Consider the following 21,252-nt stretch of genomic DNA (forward strand, 5'->3'; position numbering starts at 1 on the left):
AAAGGGTATCTCAACTCTATAAACAGAATAAGTTGACTCTATATGGAAATGTCTGGGTTTATCTGCTGATTTTACCTATCTCTGAGGATTATTTCCCCCAAAATCTATTGAACTCCCCCCCAAAACAAGTAAGTATCAAGTCCAATATAGACTTTTAAAGCATGTCATAAATGGTATTTGAAGATCTTATCCGAGCAAATCAAGAAAACAGAGGGGCAGTATAAAGGAAACGTGCATCTGAGTTATTTTTATTAATTTTTTTTTTTTTTTTTTTTTTTTTTTTTTGCAGTACACGGGCCTCTCACTGTTGTGGCCTCTCCCATTGTGGAGCACAGGCTCCGGACACGCAGGCTCAGCGGTCATGGCTCACGGGCCCAGCCGCTTCGCGGCATGTGGGATCTTCCCGGACCAGGGCACGAACCCGTGTCCCCTGCATCACCAGGCGGACTCTCAACCACTGTGCCACCAGGGAAGCCCCTGAGTTATTTTTAATCATTGTAAGAAAAGCGATCTGGCAAAAGCCAATTGGCTTATATTGATTTCGAAAATCATTTTCTATATTAAAATGCTCTAAATACAAATTAGCTTTCTTTGCTCAATATTTATTGTTGTTTCACTTGCCTTGAAATAACATGAGTCGAAGTCCTTATATATATCATTTCCCTTGGAAGATCAGCTCATTGATGCATAAAATGAAAAAGAAGACTCGTGTGTGTGTGTGTGTGTGTGTGTGTGTGTGTAGGAAGGGTGGAGAGGGAAGATTCCCTATTTTTTTCTCCATTTTTAAAGTCTGTGAGAAACCATTACTTAATTTGACCCACTACTAAATATAAAAAGTCAGTGCCCTATAAATACCTATAAATACATGTGACTTTGTAACAGACCCAAATGCTCATTTATGCCTTTTTATAATGGAATACCAGACAGATAGCAACAACAAAAAGATTTCCAATTCTTTTATTAATATAACCTTCTGAAATTAAGCTTTCCACCAAATGGAATCCACAATAAATATTACTTTTAAAATCTATGCACAATTTCATCCTCCACAGGTGGCAAAAATATTAATTTACAATTTCTGATGATGGCTTTGTTAAAAGTCATTTTAAAATAGCTACAAATTACTTAGAAGAAATCATGGCCTGTAAGTGTATAGCTTTCAAAATACATCACAAAACACAGAAATTGGACATTTTTCAGGGGACACGGGTCTCTTCTTTTCTCCCTCTCCTCTTTTCCCTTAGAAATTGTTTTTAAGTAAGGAAAGAAAATAATGTTCAGGGAATTCCCTGGCGGTCCAGTGGTTAAGACTCAGTGCTTTCACTGCCAGGGCCCAGGTTCAATCCCTGGTCGGGGAAACCAAGATCCCACAAGCCATGTGGCGTGGGAAATTAATAATAATAATAGTAATGTTCAAAATAAAAAGGAGGGGGAACAACCTTGTCACTAAATTACTGCAACTGAACCAGACAAGGAAAGATTTTTCAAGAAAAGGAAAAAATCCACAAATGAGATGGGGAGGACGTCTGAGAACTGAATTGGGATCCAGTTTTATGGGATCTGACGTGAAACAGGCTATAAATAAAGATGAAACTAAAACAACCCTGGGCACCCTGGGCAAAATCAAAGGATGAATGTGTAACACGTAATCTAGCCCAGCAACTCAAGAAATAGGAATGCCAGCAAGAAAATTCCCAGGAAGATTACAAAATAAAATACAGTTAAATCTATGGAGTAAATAACATGGAATCATGGCTGATTTTATTCAAAAGCTTCCCCTACGGTTCTCTGCTTTTGCAATCTGATGAATTAGAGCAATGCTTCTGATCATTCCAAAAGTTTGTGCCCCAGGTCATGGGAAAGGTTAACTCAGAATCTATGCTCTGAGATTGATGAGTTTTCCATCCTTTGAGTTCCTTTAAAACTTTTCAATTCCCAGGGATCTCACATGGGGGAAAAAAATGCAAAGAACACGTGCAGTTCTATCAAGAAATCTCTGAGGGAAGCCAATCTTAATAGAAGTTATTAAAAATGATTAGCTTCCTAAGATATAACCAATCCCTGGAGTTTCCCTTACAGGATATTTGTGAGGAGGGCCAGCATACAAACGAGGGTTTCCAAAGATGAAACAGAGGGTTGGATGTTTTTAAGTTCACGTTACAATAGAAACTATAATAAAAGATGTGGTCTGCGTAGCTCCTGCACTGTCAACGTGATTTTTGGAGATGATCAAATACAAAGCAATGGGCCATGCAGGAAGAAGAAGAAGTAACAGTAATTCAAAGGACAACATAATTCAGCAATTAGGCGAGAGGCAGCTCATCCAGATTAGAAAAGAACTAACACTTACGTCAGCCTTTTGAGCTCCCCTGTGCCATGAACGGGCATGGGACAGCCAACGAGATCTGTCTTGCTTTCCGTATTTCAATTTCCAAAAGAATTGTGATGAGTATATGTACACAATGAAAGGAAAATTACTCTTTAGGTATTGCCTAACTGCTTCCAGAAAGTTACTTTTCTTTAAGGAGTGCCAAGGCAGGGTAGATAAATTAGGCCCCAGAAGGCAGGGGCTCAAAGTTTCCAAATTAAAAAAAAAAAAAAAAATCACTAAAAAGTAACAATACCAGGAAGCTTAGCTCAGCACCAACCTCAACGAAGTGTATCCATGTGCCATGTTGGTTATCACTCTGCTTTTTCTGAATTCGATAACTGTGTCAAACAGTATTTACTCATGCTCAAGATTTTTTTTAAATAGTTCATAAATAAATATTTGAATTTAGAGACAGTCCTCTTAGCTGAGTACTTATTAGAAAAAGCATGTGAACAGTGCAGTTAAACTTTACACAGACCTGTGGGGTTTTGAACCCAGTGGAGACAAATTAAACCACAATCATTGTTTCTGCAGAGAGAAAAGCCTTCGATTAAGATATGTGTATACCTAATTTGCTTTTAATTATATTGGTGACATAGTTACATTTTCTGGTAAAAGTCTGGTGCATTTAGAGAAAGTATTCTAAACATGGACTAGAATTAGAAGTGCCCAAATTTGTATTCTGAAGGTCTATTACACACTGTAGCAAGAAATCAAAATTCTATTTAGGCTAGTTTTAAATTTGCACAATGCATATATCACAGTTAGACATGTGCAGTGAATCAAATTCCTAAAAACACCAAATCAAGGTTATAATATCACAAACCAACAGAGCAGCACTACCCCAAAACACGACCGATGTTGAACTTGGATGATAAGTACTAACGACATAGCAGGCAGACGCCAGTAAAAAGCCCCCTGGGACAGTGCCCCTTACAAAGTAGGCACAACATCAAAGTAAGGCTGATATAAACAACACTAAAAAAATAACAACGGGCCCAAACAAAGGCACTTCAAATTAAAAGAGATAAAATAAAACTCTCTTTATCAAAATCCAATCAAACTAATTTGTGTAAAGTCGGCCAGAGGCAGAGGGATGATCATCAACACAGCCTCCAAAATAATGTTTCTTCTTTTTCCCCCTCATTGCCTTTTTTTAAAAAAAAATTGAAGCGTAGTTGATTTGCAGTGGTGCGTTACTTTCAGGTGTACAGCAAAGTGATTCAGTTATACACACATACATATCTATTGTTTGTCCAGATTCTTTTCCCTTTTAGGTTATTACAAGACATTGAGATAGTTCCCTGTGCTATACAGTAGGTCCCAAAATAATGTTTCCAAAGGAGCATCCTAGCTTTGTCAGAGGGCTGAAATTAACCCACAGCTTGCAAAATAAACCCTCCCTTCACTCCTTCCTGTTACTATGTCTCCCACGACCAGATCGGAGCATATGTTTTGGAAAGCTTGAAACAGGGTGCTCCCCACATGCATGTCTGTGGTATGTTGCACTGTCCCATACTGCAGCCCTGGGCACGTGAGGCTATTGAGTCCCTGAAGCGGAGCTGGTCTGGATGGAAAGGTGCCTCCTAAAAGTAAAATGCACACTCAATTTCAAAGACTGAGTACCAAAAAAATGTGAAATAGCACCTTAGTCATTTTTACATTGCTCATGTGTTGAAATAGTAAGATTTTGGATACAGTAGGTATGCAGTTAGGAACTTGGCCTTGGCCAAGAGGTGGTCTGGCTTTTGCCCTGGGCTTCTAGGAAATAATCTATGTGATTCCTAAGGGGCGTGTATTTCTCTAGGGTGAGGCCAGCCACAGCTAGCAGTCTTAGGTAGGGAGGGGCTGGCCATGCCGGAAGGACCACGACGTGATGGAAATTGAGTACTTTGGACCAAGTGGTATCAACCTGCCTGAAGACTGGATTCAACCATGCACGCAAACAATCAGTCAATCAAGTCTATGCAATGAAGCCCCAGGATAAACTTTGGACACCAAACTCAGTGAGCTTCCCGGGTTGGCAAAACTCCGTGCATATGTCTCAGATCAATAACTGGAGGTTGAGATGGTCATAGATCAACAGCCAGAGGGTAAAATGTCTTGACTGCACCAGGGAGAGGGCGATGGAGGATCAGCCCCTTGCATCTCTTCCTTGGGCTGATTTTAGTCTGTATCCTTTCCCAGTAATAAACCGTAACAGCGAGTGTAACTCTTGGTGAGTTCTGAGTCCTTCAAGCCATTTCTCAAACTTGAGGGTGGTTATGGGGACCCCCTGAACTTGCCGTTGGTGTCAAAAGTGAGGGCAGTCTTGGGGAGAGTACCCTTACCCTTACCCTTTGCAGGCTGGCTAACTCCGGGAGGTGGATTAAGGAAAACAGATTATTAAAAGTGATTTTCCTTGTTTCCACTTACTTTTAAAAATGTGACTCTCAGGGCTTCCCTGGTGGTACAGTGGTTGAGAATCCGCCTGCCGATGCAGGGGACATGGGTTCGTGCCCCAGTCTGGGAAGATCCCACATGCCGTGGAGCGGCTAGGCCTGTGAGCCATGGCCGCTGAGCCTGTGCGTCCGGAGCCTGTGCTCCGCAACGGGAGAGGCCACAACAGTGAGAGGCCCGCGTACAGCAAAAAAAAAAAAAAAAAAAAAAAGTGACTCTCAGAAAATTGTAAATTACATCCATGGCTCATCTCTGTAGGTTGCACTGTATTTCTATTAACAGTACTGGTATCAAGAGTGAGCCTGTGTTTTTATAAAAATCATGTTTGAGAAAATAACAAGTTTTAGGCCGGATTTTATGCTCAAAACGATATTTATCTATACAGACTCCACGTGAAATCACAAAAGCAGTAAGAATCAAAGACCATAAATCTTTCTAATCTGGGATAATTGGAATTTGATTCTGGTTTGATAATAATTACGTAGGGTTAACTAAGTTTGGACCTGAGCCAAGCCAGCTCACCACAATAAAGAAAATTAAAAACAAAAGCTGGCAGTTCAATAATGCAGCATGAAACTTAACTACTCAAAAACTGCATCACTGTTCCGAACACGTAACTACAAGTAGTCTCTCCACAAAAATCCATCTCAAAGCATTACATAGATATGGCTGAACAATGAACCTTTATATTATTTCTACACAGTTTTCATTTGCAAAAACTAATCAAATAAAGGTATTGAGCTGAACTTTATTGAAAAATCATCCACCAAAAAAAAGTACTAAAGCTGTATTAAAAAACAGGTTCACATTCGAATTTAATAACTAATCTCCACCACCTTAAACAATAAATACAAATTCATCCTTTCTTTTATGAGCTTTTTTTTTTTTTTTTCGGTACGCGGGCCTCTCACTGTTGTGGTCTCTCCCATTGCGGAGCACAGGCTCCAGATGCGCAGGCCCAGCGGCCACGGCTCACAGGCCCAGCCGCTCCGCGGCATGTGGGATCCTCCCGGACCGGGACACGAACCCGTGTCCCCTGCATCAGCAAGCGGACTCTCAACCACTGCGCCACCAGGGAAGCCCTATGAGCTTTCTTGATGCTGCCTGTGACATAATCATCCAAGACAAAACAATTTTTGCTGACTTCTCCATTTCTTTGTTCAAATGTCTTGTTATTATATTTGGAAAAGCATCTGTCTGAAAACAAAGACTGCTAACCTAGGATGAGGGTAGATTTGGTGTGGCTGACCTCCTGGGTGACAAGCAAATGGTCAACTTAATCTTTACATGTAAGATGATCCTTCCAGGAGTTCCCCGACAGTCAGTGGTTAGGACTCTGCGCTCTCACTGCTGAGAGCCCAGGTTCAGTCCCTGGTTGGGGAACTGAAATTCCACCTGCCGCATGGCGTAGCCAAAAAAAAAAAAAAAAGATCTTTTGACAGGACACTGCTGGATATTCTCACCACTGCTAGCAAGCCTGCCCAAAACGTAACTGGTCTATGCATTTAACGCAGTTTTCTCATCATTACATCGAAAAGTTAATCCCAGGCTTCCCTGTGGCGCAGTGGTTAAGAATCCACCTGCCAATGAAGGGAACACAGGTTCGAGCCCTGGTCCAGGAAGATCCCACACGCCACGGAGCAACTAAGCCCGTGCGCCACAACTACTGAACCTGCGCTCTAGAGCCCACGAGCCACAACCACTGAGCCCACGTGCTGCAACTCCTGAAGCCTGCGCGCCTAGAGCCCGTGCTCTGCAACAAGAGAAGCCACAGCAATGAGAAGCCCGCGCGCCGCAACGAAGAGTAGCCCCTGCTCGCTGCAACTAGAGAAAGCCTGCGCGCAGCAGCAAAGACCCAACACAGCCAAAAATAAAATAAAATAAAAGTTAATCCCGTCTAAGAATAATCACTGATCCCGTATCACCTTGACACTGATGACTTCCACATCTGTATCTCCAGCTGCACCCCTTGCTGACGACAGCCCCACACTTTGAGCTACATTCTGGATATTCATCCCCGAGTCCAATATTTGTCTCTAATTCAATGTGTCTGCAGCTCAAAGACCCCGTTCCTCTCCCTCTCCTCATCTATACTCCTTTCCTCGAGTTCTTCCAAAATATATTCATAAAAATGTTAATATCCCTGAGCCCTTCTTTATTTCTTCCTCACATGCTATGGTCTTCCCGCACAGAAATGGATCCATAACATGCAGCTTGTGTCAAAAAAAAAAATCTATATCCTGTGCAAGTAAAAGGGCATGGTGGTTGTGCTTTTTTAAAAAATATTCCAGAAAAAAAAGTGTGTGTGTGTGTGTGTGCAGGAGTGGTGGGGCAGGGGGTGAGAGTCAAATAAATAAGGATTGGAGGGAGTTTCCTGGCGGTCCAGTGGTTAGGGCTCGGCACTGTCACTGCCGTGGCCCAGGTTCCATCCCTGGTCCGTGAACTAAGATCCCGCAAGCCATGTGGCGTGGCCAAAAAGAAAAAAAGGATTGGAGAATGGTAGGCTGGGTGGTGGACGCATAGGAGTTCACCCTACTATTCTTGCTATTTTTGTATATGTTTGGACATCTGTGTAATAAAAAGTTTTAAAGAAGGATCCCTTCCTGGCCAAGTCAATTGGACAAGAATTTATTGAACGTGAGGTGGTATGTTACCCTCTAGGGATACAGGAGTGAACCACACCTTGTCCCTGTCCTCAAAGAACTCACAGCCACATGGTGCAAAAAGTGAAGGAAAGAGGTGTTACAGGGGCTTTCCTGGTGGCGCAGTGGTTAAGAATCCGCCTCCCAATGCAGGGGACACGGGTTTGAGCCCTGGTCCGGGAAGATACCACATGTTGCAGAACAACTAAGCCCGTGTGCCACAACTACTGAAGCCCACGTGCCACAACTACTGAAGCTTGTGCACCTAGAACTCGTGCTCCCCAACAAGAGAAGCCACAGCAATGAGAAGCCCACGCACCGCAACAAAGAGTAGCCCCTGCTGCCACAACTAGAGAAAGCCCGTGCGCAGCAGCGAAGACCCAACGTAGCCAAAAATAAATAAATCAATAAATAAGTAGGTGTTACAATCTTGAGGGATAAGCACTAAGTGTGGTGGATTATTAAAATGGACCTAATAAACGGCTCCCTCCTGCATCCCTGCTTTTCAAGGCCACCTTGAAGATCGTCCCATAATGAGGTAGAGGCTATAGCTCCATGCTTGACTTGCTCTGGCCCCCAGACAGTAGCAGACATCACACAGGCAGAAGCTTGCAGCCTGCTCATGCACTGGTGCCTGCTCTCTCCTGCCACTGAGCCTAATAAAGGGCGACAGACCACATGGAGAGAGACACCAACTGTCCCAGCCATCCCAGCCGAGGCCCCAGCACGCAAGCAAAGCCATGCTGGACTACCCAGCCCCGCTGAGCTGACCCCGGCCAGAAATGCCCAGACAACACAAAGAATAAATGATAAATGGATGTCTTAAGGCACTATGTTTGAGGTGATTTGTTATGTAGCAAAAATAACTGATACAGCAGTGAACACATCTGTACCAGGTTTGGAGGGCCATAGGTTTTACAGAGAAAGGTGACATTTAAAACTGAGAAGTTAGGGAAAGGGGGGGGTGGAAATCATGGATGATAAACTTGCTTCAGCAGGGAAAAGCTTTCTTTTATGTCGGCTTAACAGAAGGCAGTTGGAGTCTCATATTTGCTGCTGTATTCAATCTGTTTCCATATGTTGCTTTGGCTGAAGTGTATAAAGAAAATCCTGCTTCTTGCTGATAGGTAGTTGGAAAGGGGAGGAATATTTTAATATGGGCCTTTAAGGAGCCTTTTCAGATCATTATAGGTATTATTCTTGGACATGACACCAAAACTCAACAAATGGTAGCTTCTTAAAGGTTAGTTGCAATATGGAACCTGAAATTATATCATGCCCTGATATACTCGAATCCATAGGTCTATCTTGCACTTTGATGGATCTGTTATCTATGCATGATTCTGTGATGCCACGTATTAGTCATTTGAAAAATATTGGTTCACTGAGTGATGCAGAGCTCGCAAATGTTGAACCATTTCATTACACAGCATCCAAAAAAAAAAATTCACATTTGTCAACACAACCACTGATCTCATCAGGGACAGATGTAAGGGGAAGCTGTCCACCTCCCGGTAGCTTACCAGATTCTAATTTTTGCTTTAAAATTTAAATGATATCATTGGCAATAGATACTTCCCATTGTTTTTCTTGAAGTGACTGACTCAATTGAGTCATTTTTAAGAAAATGACTGCCAAATGCCCAAGTCTGAGTAACCATACTTTGGTTATCAGTCCTTCAGATAAAAAATTGTGTTAAGACATGGCTGGTTTAGTTTGCAACCCCAACGTCGCACCAGGGCCTTTCCTCAAGATAACCCCCATCCCTCATTCAGAAGCAGCAGAAAGAGCTGATACATACTTCCTGTTTCATCACCCAGAACATTAAAAAAACATATGTATTCAGAGGTTAATACTTGATAAAAATTTATCATTTTTATGCTTCATCGAGGACATTCTTAAGTGAAAAACTGGCTCTTTTTTTTTTTAACTATAAGTGGGTGATGGTGAAGAATCCATCAGTGCAGATGGGTACCCCTGCTTTCATGACGATGAAGGCATCAGCCATTTTCCTCGCCACTGCTCTTCACATGGGGAAAAAGGCATTTTTGCCTTTCATCATGCCTTTAATAATGTCTGAGCATTACGACAAAAATAGGTTTGACTTTGTGCAGATCCTGAAAGAGTCCCAGGGACCCCCCTTTGAGAACCACTGGTACATCACTGCCATAAGGCAGATGGACAGTCAAACTGATACAAACACGAAACTCGGAGCCAGGAAGCTTGCCGTTTTTCATTCATTACATTGCACTGAAAAACGCACCCTCGATTCTCTGCCTGGGGAGTTTGAGGTGAAAAATAAGAATATGCACACTCTGGTTGCAGGGAATTTTCACATTCACGTGCACACAGTACTCTGGGCTTTGGCAAAGGTCGACCAGTCCCACAAAATACTGCATTTGCCCTTGTCCCATTGAAGCCGTTTCCAAGTGGTAGATGTTACAAAGTGAAAGCCTATAGATAAAGAATGTGCACAGCCTGTAAAATGCCACCAACAGGAATAATGCCTCCAGATGACAAGGGCCTAAGTGCTGTGCACAACGGTTTGCTGGTAAAGCACAAGGGCAAGCAACGCCGGTGGCCCAGGGGTCACCATCTGAGAAAACAGCATCGTGCCTACGATCCACCAGAGGAAAGCAACCTTTCAGCTGGATTTTTCTTTAGTTTTGCAGACACCAGCCCCACCAGTCCTCTACAGAACCCCCCACGGAGGATTCAGATTCCCGCCAGCTCATTTCACCCCCCGCCAAGTCATAATGAATTTTAAAAGTCAATAAATGCATTAACTTGTATAGCTACAAAGCCCTCTACTCATTAAAGCCCTTCAAATAAAGAGTCTAGTCTAGGAAACTCCAGCTGCCACCTAAGGGATTGCTACTCCCAATGTGTACAAGGATGCTGCAACATTTACAGTATAGTCCGTAAATCATCCCATCTGAGCAAATAAGATGAAAACAGACAAAACATGAAAAGATCTGGTGGGGGACTCCAGACCCTGCGCTCCCAATGCAGGTGGCCCGGGTTCGATCCCTGGTCAGGGAACTAGATCCCACATGCGTGCCGCAACTAAGGAGCCTGTCTGCTGCAACTAAGACCCAGTGCAACCAAATAAATAAATATTTTTAAAAAGAGAGAGAGATTTTCAAAAACAAACAAAAAAACAAAAAAGAAAAGAGCTGGCTATTGGGCTATTTTTACAATTCAAGAAGAACAACAAAAAAAAAATCAGTGACGGTCTAAGAGTATCTACCCAAATAAAAAAACATCAACACATGGGAAACATAACACACTGCTGTGGCCACCATGGGTGGTGCCGATGGGAACCCTGTCAGCTCTAATAAAACTGCCTTTCTGTTCTCTGATCCTGCAACTTTGCAGCATAACCCAAATCAAAACGTGAAATGAAGACGTACCCACTGCCTCTGTGCTGCTTCCTTCATCGGCTCCGTGAAAGCGACAGCGAATCTAGGAAAGTGAGCAAAAATAATGAAAATGATTAGGGCAGAATCTAATTAACATAACTGTGAAACAGCTCTTTGGAACAAATTGTGAGAGACAGGTAAGTAGCTGAATTTACAGTGCGATCAATCTTTATTAGTCGTGGTCATTGGCTGCTACATTTCATCTCCACTCACATCCAAAAAAAAAAAGTTCTGTCTGCAGAAAATGAACAAATGAAGCTCAAAACTTCCTATGTTTCTTGTTCCTTCATGGAAGGTGAGAGAAGCAGAGATAAAGACAGAAAACAAGAGGGACTTCCTTGGTGGTGCAGTGGTTAAGAATCCGCCTGCTAATGCAGGGGACACAGGTGCCAGCCCTGGTCTAGGAAGATCCCACATGCTGCAGATCAACGAAGCCCATGCGTCACAACTACTGAGCCTGCGCTCTAGAACCCGTGAGCCACAACTACTGAGCTCATGTGCCACAACTACTGAAGCCCGTGTGCCTAGAGCCCACGCTCTGCAAGGAGAGAAGCCTCCACAATGAGAAACCCCTGCGCTGCAACGAAGACCCAGCGCAGCCAAAAATTACATAAATAAATTTATTTTTTTTAAAAAAAAGACAGAAAACAAGATGCACTAGAGAGGCAAGGAACTTAGATAATATTCAGGGGCAGGTGATCCGGTCCACTGGCTTTGCCAAAGGAAAACCAGGCAAAAGTGTTCAAGATTTACTGAATGTTCATGGGTTAGGGAAGTTAATGTCCCCATTCATCGAGAAATGGCGGTTTCCAGAAGCAGGACTGGGTACACGTGGAATGAACCAGGAATATCTTATGGGGCCAGAAAGTAAGAAAGCGCTTAAAACATGGCAAGGGCTTGTTGAAAGGATGCAGGAGTCAACTCAAAATATCTCCAATGGCCGTGGCTGGGGTGATCTGGGCACCAAAATAAGTAATGGGAGTGATGGGTAATCCATAGAGTCAAATAAAATAAATAGCCATGGGTCCGTGTTGATGTAACTAAATAACTGAATAAGTAAATGGGGTCAAACAGACAACTCTTCCTTATAGTAGAATTCCAATTAACAAATGTATGAGTGGTAGAAACAAGTCATCGGTGCGCAAACAGCGCAGTAAAAATTGTTGCAACCAAGAACCATTCATAGGGAATTCCCTGGAGGTTGAGTGATTAGGACTCAGCGCTTTCACAGCCGGGACCCGGTTTCTATCCCCGGTCGGGGAACTAAGGTCCCGCAAGCGGCACCTGGCGTGGCCAAAAAAAAAGAAAGAAAAAAAAAGAACGGTTAATAGATGATTCCTCCCCACTGGCATGACCTGGAAAGGGGAGCTCACGTCCCCCTGCCTGTGTCTTCTCCAAGCCTTCCTTTTTCCCCCTCCCCACTCTCCCAAAACCAGCCACCAATCGCAGACACAGCCAATCGCACGCCTCTTACTTAAGGGAGAAATACGGACTCCTTCCCTTTGGGTAGAATAAACGTGAGCAAGCAGGACCAGACCACATCAGACCTTGCATCTGAGCCCAGTAGGGATCGGACTGCTGGCATCACTTACGAGATGCTCTCCACGTCCCCCAAACATTGGCAAGAAACACAAATAAACTGTATTCTGAGGGCATCAACTTTACTCCAAGAAATGAGGATAAAAAGGAGAGAAAAGCAACTAAATAGTAACTGCAAGGAGTGCAGAAACCTTCCTTTGTGGAAATCGGCAAAAATGAGAAACTTAAGAATCAAACAAAGAACAAACAATGCATGTAAATTGCCTGTCACAGTTCCTGGTCCCTAATTCATTTAACATCTGATAAACATCTGCTATTATTATTTTCTACGAGCACTCACACCACTACTGGGACTTGTGCAAAACATTAGGGTGCCCCACGTGGCCAGTGAACAAATTATTTGACAGCCTAAAACTTTCAGAAAAAAAAAAAAAAAAAAAAGACACCAAAAGCAAGAAGAGCCATCGAACAAAGAATAAGGTCAAGAACACAAAGACCAAGCAATTTATCCCATAACAGCATTTATGAATAAATGCACAAGTGCAGTTCTCAGGGTGGGTTTTGTGGAATGTTAAAGCCACGCATTGGGCAAGCGTGATGCTCTGCTTTTCGGTGAGAATGTCAGCTCCACGTGAGCTGGAACGCTGCTCTGTTCATGGCCACCTCCCCAGCCCCTGGAGTGTCTGGCACCCAGGAGACGGGCAAAAATACCTGCTGCCTGTATACGTGTACAAGTAAGAGAAGGAACAGTTCTGCTTTAAATTCAAACAGGAGGGGCTTCCCTGGTGGCGCAGTGGTTGAGGGTCTGCCTGCCGATGCAGGGGACATGGGTTCGTGCCCTGGTCCTGGAAGATCCCACGTGCCGCGGAGCGGCTGGGCCCGTGAGCCGTGGCCGCTGAGCCTGCGCGTCCGGAGCCCGTGCTCCGCAACGGGAGAGGCCACAGCAGTGAGAGGCCTGAGTGCCGCAAAAAAGAAAAAAAAAAAAAAATTCCAACAGGAAGCAGGTGAGGGGGAGGGATGGGTGGAGAGGGGGAGGAAAGAGCAGGAAAATGTCCCAGGTGTGCGGAGCGGACTCTGTGTGCACGGTAGCCCGGCAGCTGACTGTGACTGTCCCCCACCCATGTAACCGTCCCCACCATCACGTCCTGCTCATTTCGCGACCCAAGATGAGGCATCAGTAGGAGCTACAGCGTCAGTTTAAGACGGCAGGGAAGGATGAGAGTCTTGGGAAGGTTCTCCTCAAAGGTGCATGTGAAAATGTTTTCGGAGTCAGAGGGGTGAACTGGAGCTAACTTGAAAGACACGCCACTTATTCCAGGGCCACAGGTTACACGGTCTTTCTTGTGGCTCCTCATATAGAAACAGTGGGCCTGGCTTTACACCCACCTAATAGATAACCTTTTAAGAGAGTTTCTAGCCCAAAGATCCTTGGAAGATAAAGATATTTAAAATAACACATTTCTACCATTTGCAACAGCCAAGACATGGAAACAACCTAAGTGTCCATCGACAGAGGAATGGATAAAGAAGATGTGGATCATATATACAATGGAATACTACTCAGCCGTAACAAAGAATGAAACAATGCCATTTGCAGCAACATGGATGGACCTGGACATGATCATACTAAGTGAAGTAAGTCAGACAGAGAAAGACAAATACCATACGATATTTATATGTAGAATCTAAAATATGGCACAAATGAACTTATCTACGAAACAGAAACAGACTCACAGATGTAGAGAACAGACTGGTGGTTGGGGGAGGGATGGAGTGGGAGGTTGAGGTCAGCAGATGTAGGCTATTATATAGAGAATGGATAAACAACAAGGTCCTGCTGTAGAGCACAGGGAACTATACTCAATATCCTGTGATAAGCCATAATGGAAAAGAATATTTAAAAAAGAGTGTATATATATGTAAAGCTAAATCACTTTGCTGTACAGCAGAAAGTAACACAATATTGTAAATGTACTATACTTCAATAAAAAATAAAATAAAATAAAATACTATTTAAGGTAACATAAAAAATAAAATAAAATAACACATTTTTAAGGAAAAATATAAAAGTACCACTTTTGCAATTGAACACTGCCATTTCAAAACACACTTACTTTGACATAGAAGTCTGTTTGTCAAAAACATCTTTAGTAACACTGAAAAACCATATGAAATTACCAACATTCAACCAGTTTTGACCTACAAAACAGTAATTTCACGTGCCATTGATTCCGTAATCGTGAGAGTATTTGTGAAGCAATTCATTTCATACAAACTCTCTTTTGCTTATTTGCTTGGCAATGTTAAGTTTTTCTAATATGCACCTGGATAAGACTTCACTAAACAATTTCCACAAATTTCAAATACTCCTTATTTAATTTTGGTGTTTATAACTACCAAATACTATAATATTCATAAGCCAAAAAGTGGATGCCAAAATAAGTTTGCATACTATACCATATAGGAAAAGTTTTCAATACTAAAAAAGTTGAAAAATATACCTTATAGGGAAAATATAACTATTTAAATGAAACACTTGTTATAAAGCTAGACAAGTTCAATGCTTTGTTCTACAGAAAAGTATGCTGTATTGTGTCAGACAAGAAACCTGTGATTCATGCAACTTCCCTGCCCACTAACTCCAATCAATATCCCCAAATAAAAATCAATGTGTGGGGCTTCCCTGGTGGCGCAGTGGTTGAGAGTCCGCCTGCCGATGCAGGGGACACGGGATAGTGCCCCGGTCCGGGAAGATCCCACATGCCGTGGAGCGGCTGGGCCCGTGAGCCATGGCCGCTGAGCCTGAGCGTCCAGAGCCTGTGCTCCGCAACGGGAGAGGCCACAACAGTGAGAGGCCCGCGTACCGCAAAAAAAAAAAAAAAAAAAAAAAAAAAATCAACACAGTGAATAATGCTAATGATAATATCATAAGATGAATTAATTCCATATTGTTTCTCCCAAGCAGAATGATTTTCCTACTATGAGACAGTGCATTACAAACTGCAGGAATCTAAAGGCAATAAATTTTTAGGGTGTAAGAACAACAACAAGAAGAAAACCTATAATGATAGATCACCTTTCGAGATGAGCCAACACTGTTTTAATACCTTCATTTATTGTAAAACACACACACATACATGGAGCGTACTCTCTATTTTAAAAAGGTTGCATTTCCACATTTATGTCCAGGAAGTCTTCAGGAAGAAGCAGCGTCCTGAAATGCAATGCCATCTATTTGTAACCCTAGTTTTAAGGGGCAAGATTGACACCTATCTTTCCGCACAAAAAAATTAGGCTGCGAAATAGAACCTGGGGTTCTGTCCTTGGTGTGGATCAGAAATGGGACAGTTACATACACTTGAAGAAGTCTGGTTTCCCACAGCTTCTCAGCCATGCAAGGGTTACAGACGAGCACAGTAAATTCATGGTTAGTATAGCTTTGTTATACAGCAGAAACTAACACACCATTGTAAAGCAATTATACTCTAATAAAGATGTTAAATAATAATAATAATAAAAAAAAGAAAGAAAAAAAAAATTCATGGTTGGTCACTTACTGGGGACATAGTAGCAACCTAAATGTCAATCAACAGACGAATGGATAAGGAAAATGTGGCATGCACATACACTACTTTTCAGCCTTAAAAAAGGAGGACATCCTGACATCTGCAACAACATGGATGAACCTGGGACATATTTATGCTCAGGGAAACAAGCCAGATGCGGAAGGACAAATACTGTATGATTCTACCGACACGTGGAATCTAAAGTAGTCAAACTCATGGAAGCATGAGTAGCATGGGAGGGGCTGGGAGAGGGGGAAACAGAGGGAGGGGAAAACAGGGAGGTATTAGTCAAAGGTCACAAAGTTTCAGTTGTACAAGATGAACATGCCCTAGAGCTCTCCTGTACAGCAGAGAGCCTACAGGTAATGATACTGAAGGTAAACAATTTGCTAAGGGGGTAGATTTTCTGTTAAGTGTTCTTATCATAAAAATTAAAATAAAATAATAAAAATAAAGAAGGTGGGAGTAAACTTTTGGAGGTGATGGATGTGGTTATAGCATAAATTGGGATGATGGTTTCACGGGTGTACACTGGCCTCCAAACTCATCAAGTTGTGTGCATCGATTACGTACAGCTTTTTGCATGGCAATCATTCCTCAGTAAAGTGGTTAAACAATTAATAAAGTAGTGTGTCCACATTTTAAAAATTCATCACCTGTTTGGTTTTTTTTTCCCCACAATGATTCAAAAATATACTAGAGTTGAAAGGATGCTTCAACAGTACTGGTTGGGTTTTCGGTAAGCTTTGAATTCAGGGTGATTCGATGGCAGGTGAGACTCTGAATCATCAGCAGCCAGTGGGTGCATGGGGGGTAGAGACCACATCCACCCACGTCAACCCTTCCGTGGAATCACCCCAGAAAGCCTGCCAAGAAGAGTGCTTTGCTTTGCTTTGGGTACGCAGGTATATTTCTTCTTTTGATTTCATTAGCTCTTTTTTTCCACAATTTTTATATGAACAGAGAGGATTTGTATTTTATTATGGTGTTAGTTATTATGACTGTGATTATTATAAAGAGAAAATGGGGTGTTTTGTTTCCCCACCAAGCCTCCCAGTTCACTCCAGAATGCTGTACAGATATTATCATTTTCTAAGAATGCCTCGACACGAAGAAGGTTGGCAAGTACAGCTCTGGGTTCTCAGCCAGGGGCAGTAACTACTCCCATCCCAGGGGCTAGAAATGTGGGCAGGTGTGTTTAACTGCTGCAGTACCCGGCAGGTGCTGTGGACACGCAGTGTCCAGAGTCAGGGACACGCGGGGCAGCCCCACAATGAATAACTATCCTGCCGAAAATACCCACAGTGACCTACTGAGAAACCCGGTCACTGGTTGCTCTCACAAACGGTTTATATATAGCCCAGAAATCCGTATATGTTAAGAACCACGTCAAAGAGATTCCACTTGACACAACTAGAAACATGAAAATTACCCCAGAAAACATCTTGTTAGTGAAGAAAAATATACAGTGAAGGTGGTAAATCAGCCGTGTATAAAGCTAGTAGGAAGGTTAAAAGACAAAGAGTAGGAAAATCACCTGTATACCACAATCTACACAGTTAAGGGAGATGCAAAACAAAAAGATGTAAAATACGACATCAAAACCAGTAAATGTTGGGGGGAGCAGGGTGGGGAAGTAAAAAGGCAGCGTTGTTAAAATGTGCTTGAACTCAGAGACCAGCAAGTTAAAATAATCACGTAGATGGATAGACAGTAAATACAGTACGTAACTATGTAACGTCTTTGGATGGTGACAGATGGAAACTAGACTTATCATGGGGATCATCTTCAAATGTAGACACATATTGAATCAATATGTTGTGTAACAGGAACTAACATAGGGTTGTAGGTCAGTCATACTTCAAAACCAACCAATCAAACAAACAAACTCAGAGAAAAAAAGACCGAATTCATGGTGACCAGAGGCGGGGACTGGGGAAGAGGCAATTCGATGGAGGCAACCAAAGGTACAAACTTCCAGGTGTAAGATAAATAAGTCCTAGGGATGTCACGTACAACATGATACATATAATTAACCCTGCTGTATGTTATACATGAAAGTTAAGCAAGTAAATCCTAAGAGTTCTCACCACAAGGAAAAAAGGGTTTTTTTCCATTTATTTAAATTTATGTCCATACGAGATGATGAATGTTCAGTAACCTTACTGTGATAATCGTTTCAAGTACGCAAGTCAAATCGTTATGTTGTACAGCTTAAACTTATACAGCACTGCATGTCAGTCATATCTCAAGAAAACTGGAAAAAATATTCTACTTGGGCAAAGCTGATGCAAAGTCAACCCCAATTTGTGTGCTAATAAAGCTTGAGTTTATCCATATCGTCTCTTAGCAAGAATTCTGTTTCTTCCACCACTCAGAACATTCTAAGCCCGTTCGTCCAATATTAACTGTAGTCAAAGAACTATTCAAGCGCAATAACTTGTTTACAATGACTATTTGTGGCAAAATAAACAGGCAGCAAATGAAAGGAAAGATGAACAAAAAGAAAGAAATTGATTCTACGTGGTAAGATGTAAACCTCCCAAACTACTGGTTTCCTCTGTCTTTTTTGTGTCAGTGAATTTCATCCAAAAGGGTTAGATGCTTAACTCCTGTGAAATTCTCTTAAGTATTACCTGGCTTCTTCTAGGACTTCTCCCATCACTTTGTTTTTTTCTCCCTGCTTTATGTCTTCATTTAAATCAGTTCCACCAAAGATGATTCCAAAAGGAATTCCATGACCTGCAAAATAGGATAATTAACAAAGCACAGTTTACCTTCGGAAACACCCCTTGCTAACCATCCCAAAGCAATGATATCAAAAACTGAAGTTCCCAGAATGTAGGGAGCATATTTGGTTTTGTTGAATTTTACCCAGCTCTTCTGAATAGAACAGGTGTCACTGTTATGAACATGACATGGGGTTAATCACGTGAGACGAGACGATTTTAAATCAATTTGCTTTCAATTTTCACACATGAAAACTGTTGTTAGCCTCCATCTATCAAAGCCAAGCGTATTGTTCGGAAATGGGTTAATCTGGAGCCACTGGTGCTTATGACAGAAGGAGGGCTTCAAATTTAGATCTGCTGTTCATAATAACAGTCACCGTGCTGGCAAGGAACCAAGAGGGAGAGGAAAGAGACACAGACTGTATCTTCAGGCACACACAGTACAACGGCAGTGATAAACCGTGGAGGGCACAAATATATGGGAACCGAAAATACACTTCACGGGCCTCCCTGGGGGCGCAGCGGTTGAGAGTCCGCCTGCCGACGCAGGGGACGCGGGTTCGTGCCCCGGTCCGGGAGGATCCCACAGGCCGCGGAGCGGCTGGGCCCGTGAGCCATGGCCGCTGGGCCTGCGCGTCCGGAGCCTGTGCTCCGCAACGGGAGAGGCCACGACAGTGAGGGGTCCGCATACCGAAAAAAAAGAAATACACATCAAAAACATTCAGGATAACACTCTTCATACCGTAGGGACTTCCCTGGTGGCGCAGTGGTTAGGAATCCGCCTGCCAGTGTAGGGGACAGGGGTTCAATCCCTGGCCCAGGAAGATCCCACATGCCGTGGAGCAACTAAGCCCGTGCACCACAACTACTGAGCCTGCGCTCTAGAGCCTGCGAGCCACAACTGCTGAGCCCATGTGCCACAACTACTGAACCCTGCGCGCCTAGAGCCCATGCTCCACAACAAGAGAAGCCACCGCAATGAGAAGCCCGTGCGCGGCAACGAAGACCCTACGCAGCCAAAAATAAATAAATTTATTAAAAAAAAACTTGTAAAAAAAAAAAGACTCTTCCTGCCGTAAAAGTAGCTTCAGTATATATGCATCCATTCTCAATTGGTGTAGTTACATCGTTTTTAGAAAACTACTCCGTTTAGAAGAGCAAAGCAAAAGGATGATTGTATCCCTTCCATTTCTGAGCGGGGATGAGCTGCTTCATCGATGTTTAAGTTGAAATCGCAGGCGCTCTGGTTTTGTGACTGCTAGTGCTCCACCTTTGGGGAAGGGGGGTTACCTGGCAAAAGTCTACCCCCTCTATATAGATGAAGAGCCATAGCTGCCTCCAAGCTCTCAGCCTTGATGAAGTTGGAGATTTCGGATGGGCTTTCAAAGTCCAAGGGATCTTTCAGAATACACACGTGACCCGCAGCTTCTAGATGGTCCCTTTATCAAAAAATACACAGAGAAAGAAAAAGACAGGAGAAAAAAACATTAAAAGGGCACAAGTTGCTGCTGTGGTTAAAACTGAAAACCAATCCAAAGATTAGTCAAATCAAAAGTTAATAATACATATTTTCCGAATTGTCCTTTAGAGACAATCCACCTAAAATACATTCATCCACCAGTCTCTGATACCAGGATTGGGACTGGGACCATGGCTGGGACCAAGGCCAGCAGGATGAAGGGCTAATTCAGGAAGGTTTGGCAGCCTTGAGACACAAGGCACTCACGGCCATTTCCAGTGACATTTGCTGCACCAGAAAGCTCCCTTCCCTTCTTTAATTCTTTGATTTCACTTTTTTCTCCTGTTTCTCAAAGTTTGTGCTTAGGCATCTGTGACTCAGTTTTTAATCAAGAATTCAAAAGTCACCCATTATCAGAGCTTCAAGAAATACTCCATGGCTTTTCCATTCTACCTCCCAAATATCTTTCAAATATGTCTCTTTTCTTCTCATCTTGGTTCAGTTCCTTGCAACAGAAATCTAAAATACAAATCCGATAAACCAAAAAGAAACTTCCTGAATGGCAGAAATAGCATGAGCAAAATCAAAGGACAAATGAGAAACTGGGGGGGAAAACAACAACTATTTACAACACTTACAAAAGGAAAGAAGCTAATTTGCTTAATATATAAAGAACTCTCATAAATCAATAAGAAAAAACCCTAACAACCCAATAGAAAAATAGGTATCGCCATAAAATTGCAGTCCATGACAAACAAAACAAAACAAAACAAAACAAAAACAAAAAAACCCCTACAATTGGGCTTTTAAATATGAGAAATGGTGATCAACTTCAGTCATCCTTTTAATGTAGAAAATTTGTAAAGAACAAAAGTCTGCCTATGGCTTCATGAAATAAACATTCCTATACTGGGTAAACTGGTACAACCTCTTCTGTGGGCAAAGTAGAAACAGCTAATATTTTTAAAATGCACAAGCTCTGTGACCAAACAACTCCACTTCTCAGAACTGATTCCAAAGACACACTTGGATATGAGTGCAAAACATGCACCCAAGAACAAGCACCGAGGCTATATCCGAAG

The 21,252-nt window shown here is 42.5% G+C and overlaps 1 protein-coding gene across 2 annotated transcripts in view; it reads right to left on the reverse strand.

Moving 5' to 3' along the window:
- Nucleotides 1-21,252, reverse strand: part of GLT1D1 (glycosyltransferase 1 domain containing 1) — a 94,026-nt gene that overhangs the window by 57,967 nt on the left and 14,807 nt on the right. For both annotated transcript variants that reach the window (XM_082640475.1, XM_082640476.1), the window contains exons 2-4: nucleotides 20,002-20,150; nucleotides 18,616-18,721; nucleotides 10,866-10,917 (exon numbers count right to left, since the gene is read on the reverse strand). In XM_082640475.1, coding sequence (XP_082496601.1) covers nucleotides 10,866-10,917; nucleotides 18,616-18,721; nucleotides 20,002-20,150 — 307 coding nt within the window. The remainder of the gene's footprint in view (nucleotides 1-10,865; nucleotides 10,918-18,615; nucleotides 18,722-20,001; nucleotides 20,151-21,252) is intronic.

The sequence above is a fragment of the Mesoplodon mirus genome (assembly GCF_964341445.2).
Source record: "Mesoplodon mirus genome assembly, chromosome: 13".
In the NCBI taxonomy this organism is placed as follows: domain Eukaryota; kingdom Metazoa; phylum Chordata; class Mammalia; order Artiodactyla; family Ziphiidae; genus Mesoplodon; species Mesoplodon mirus.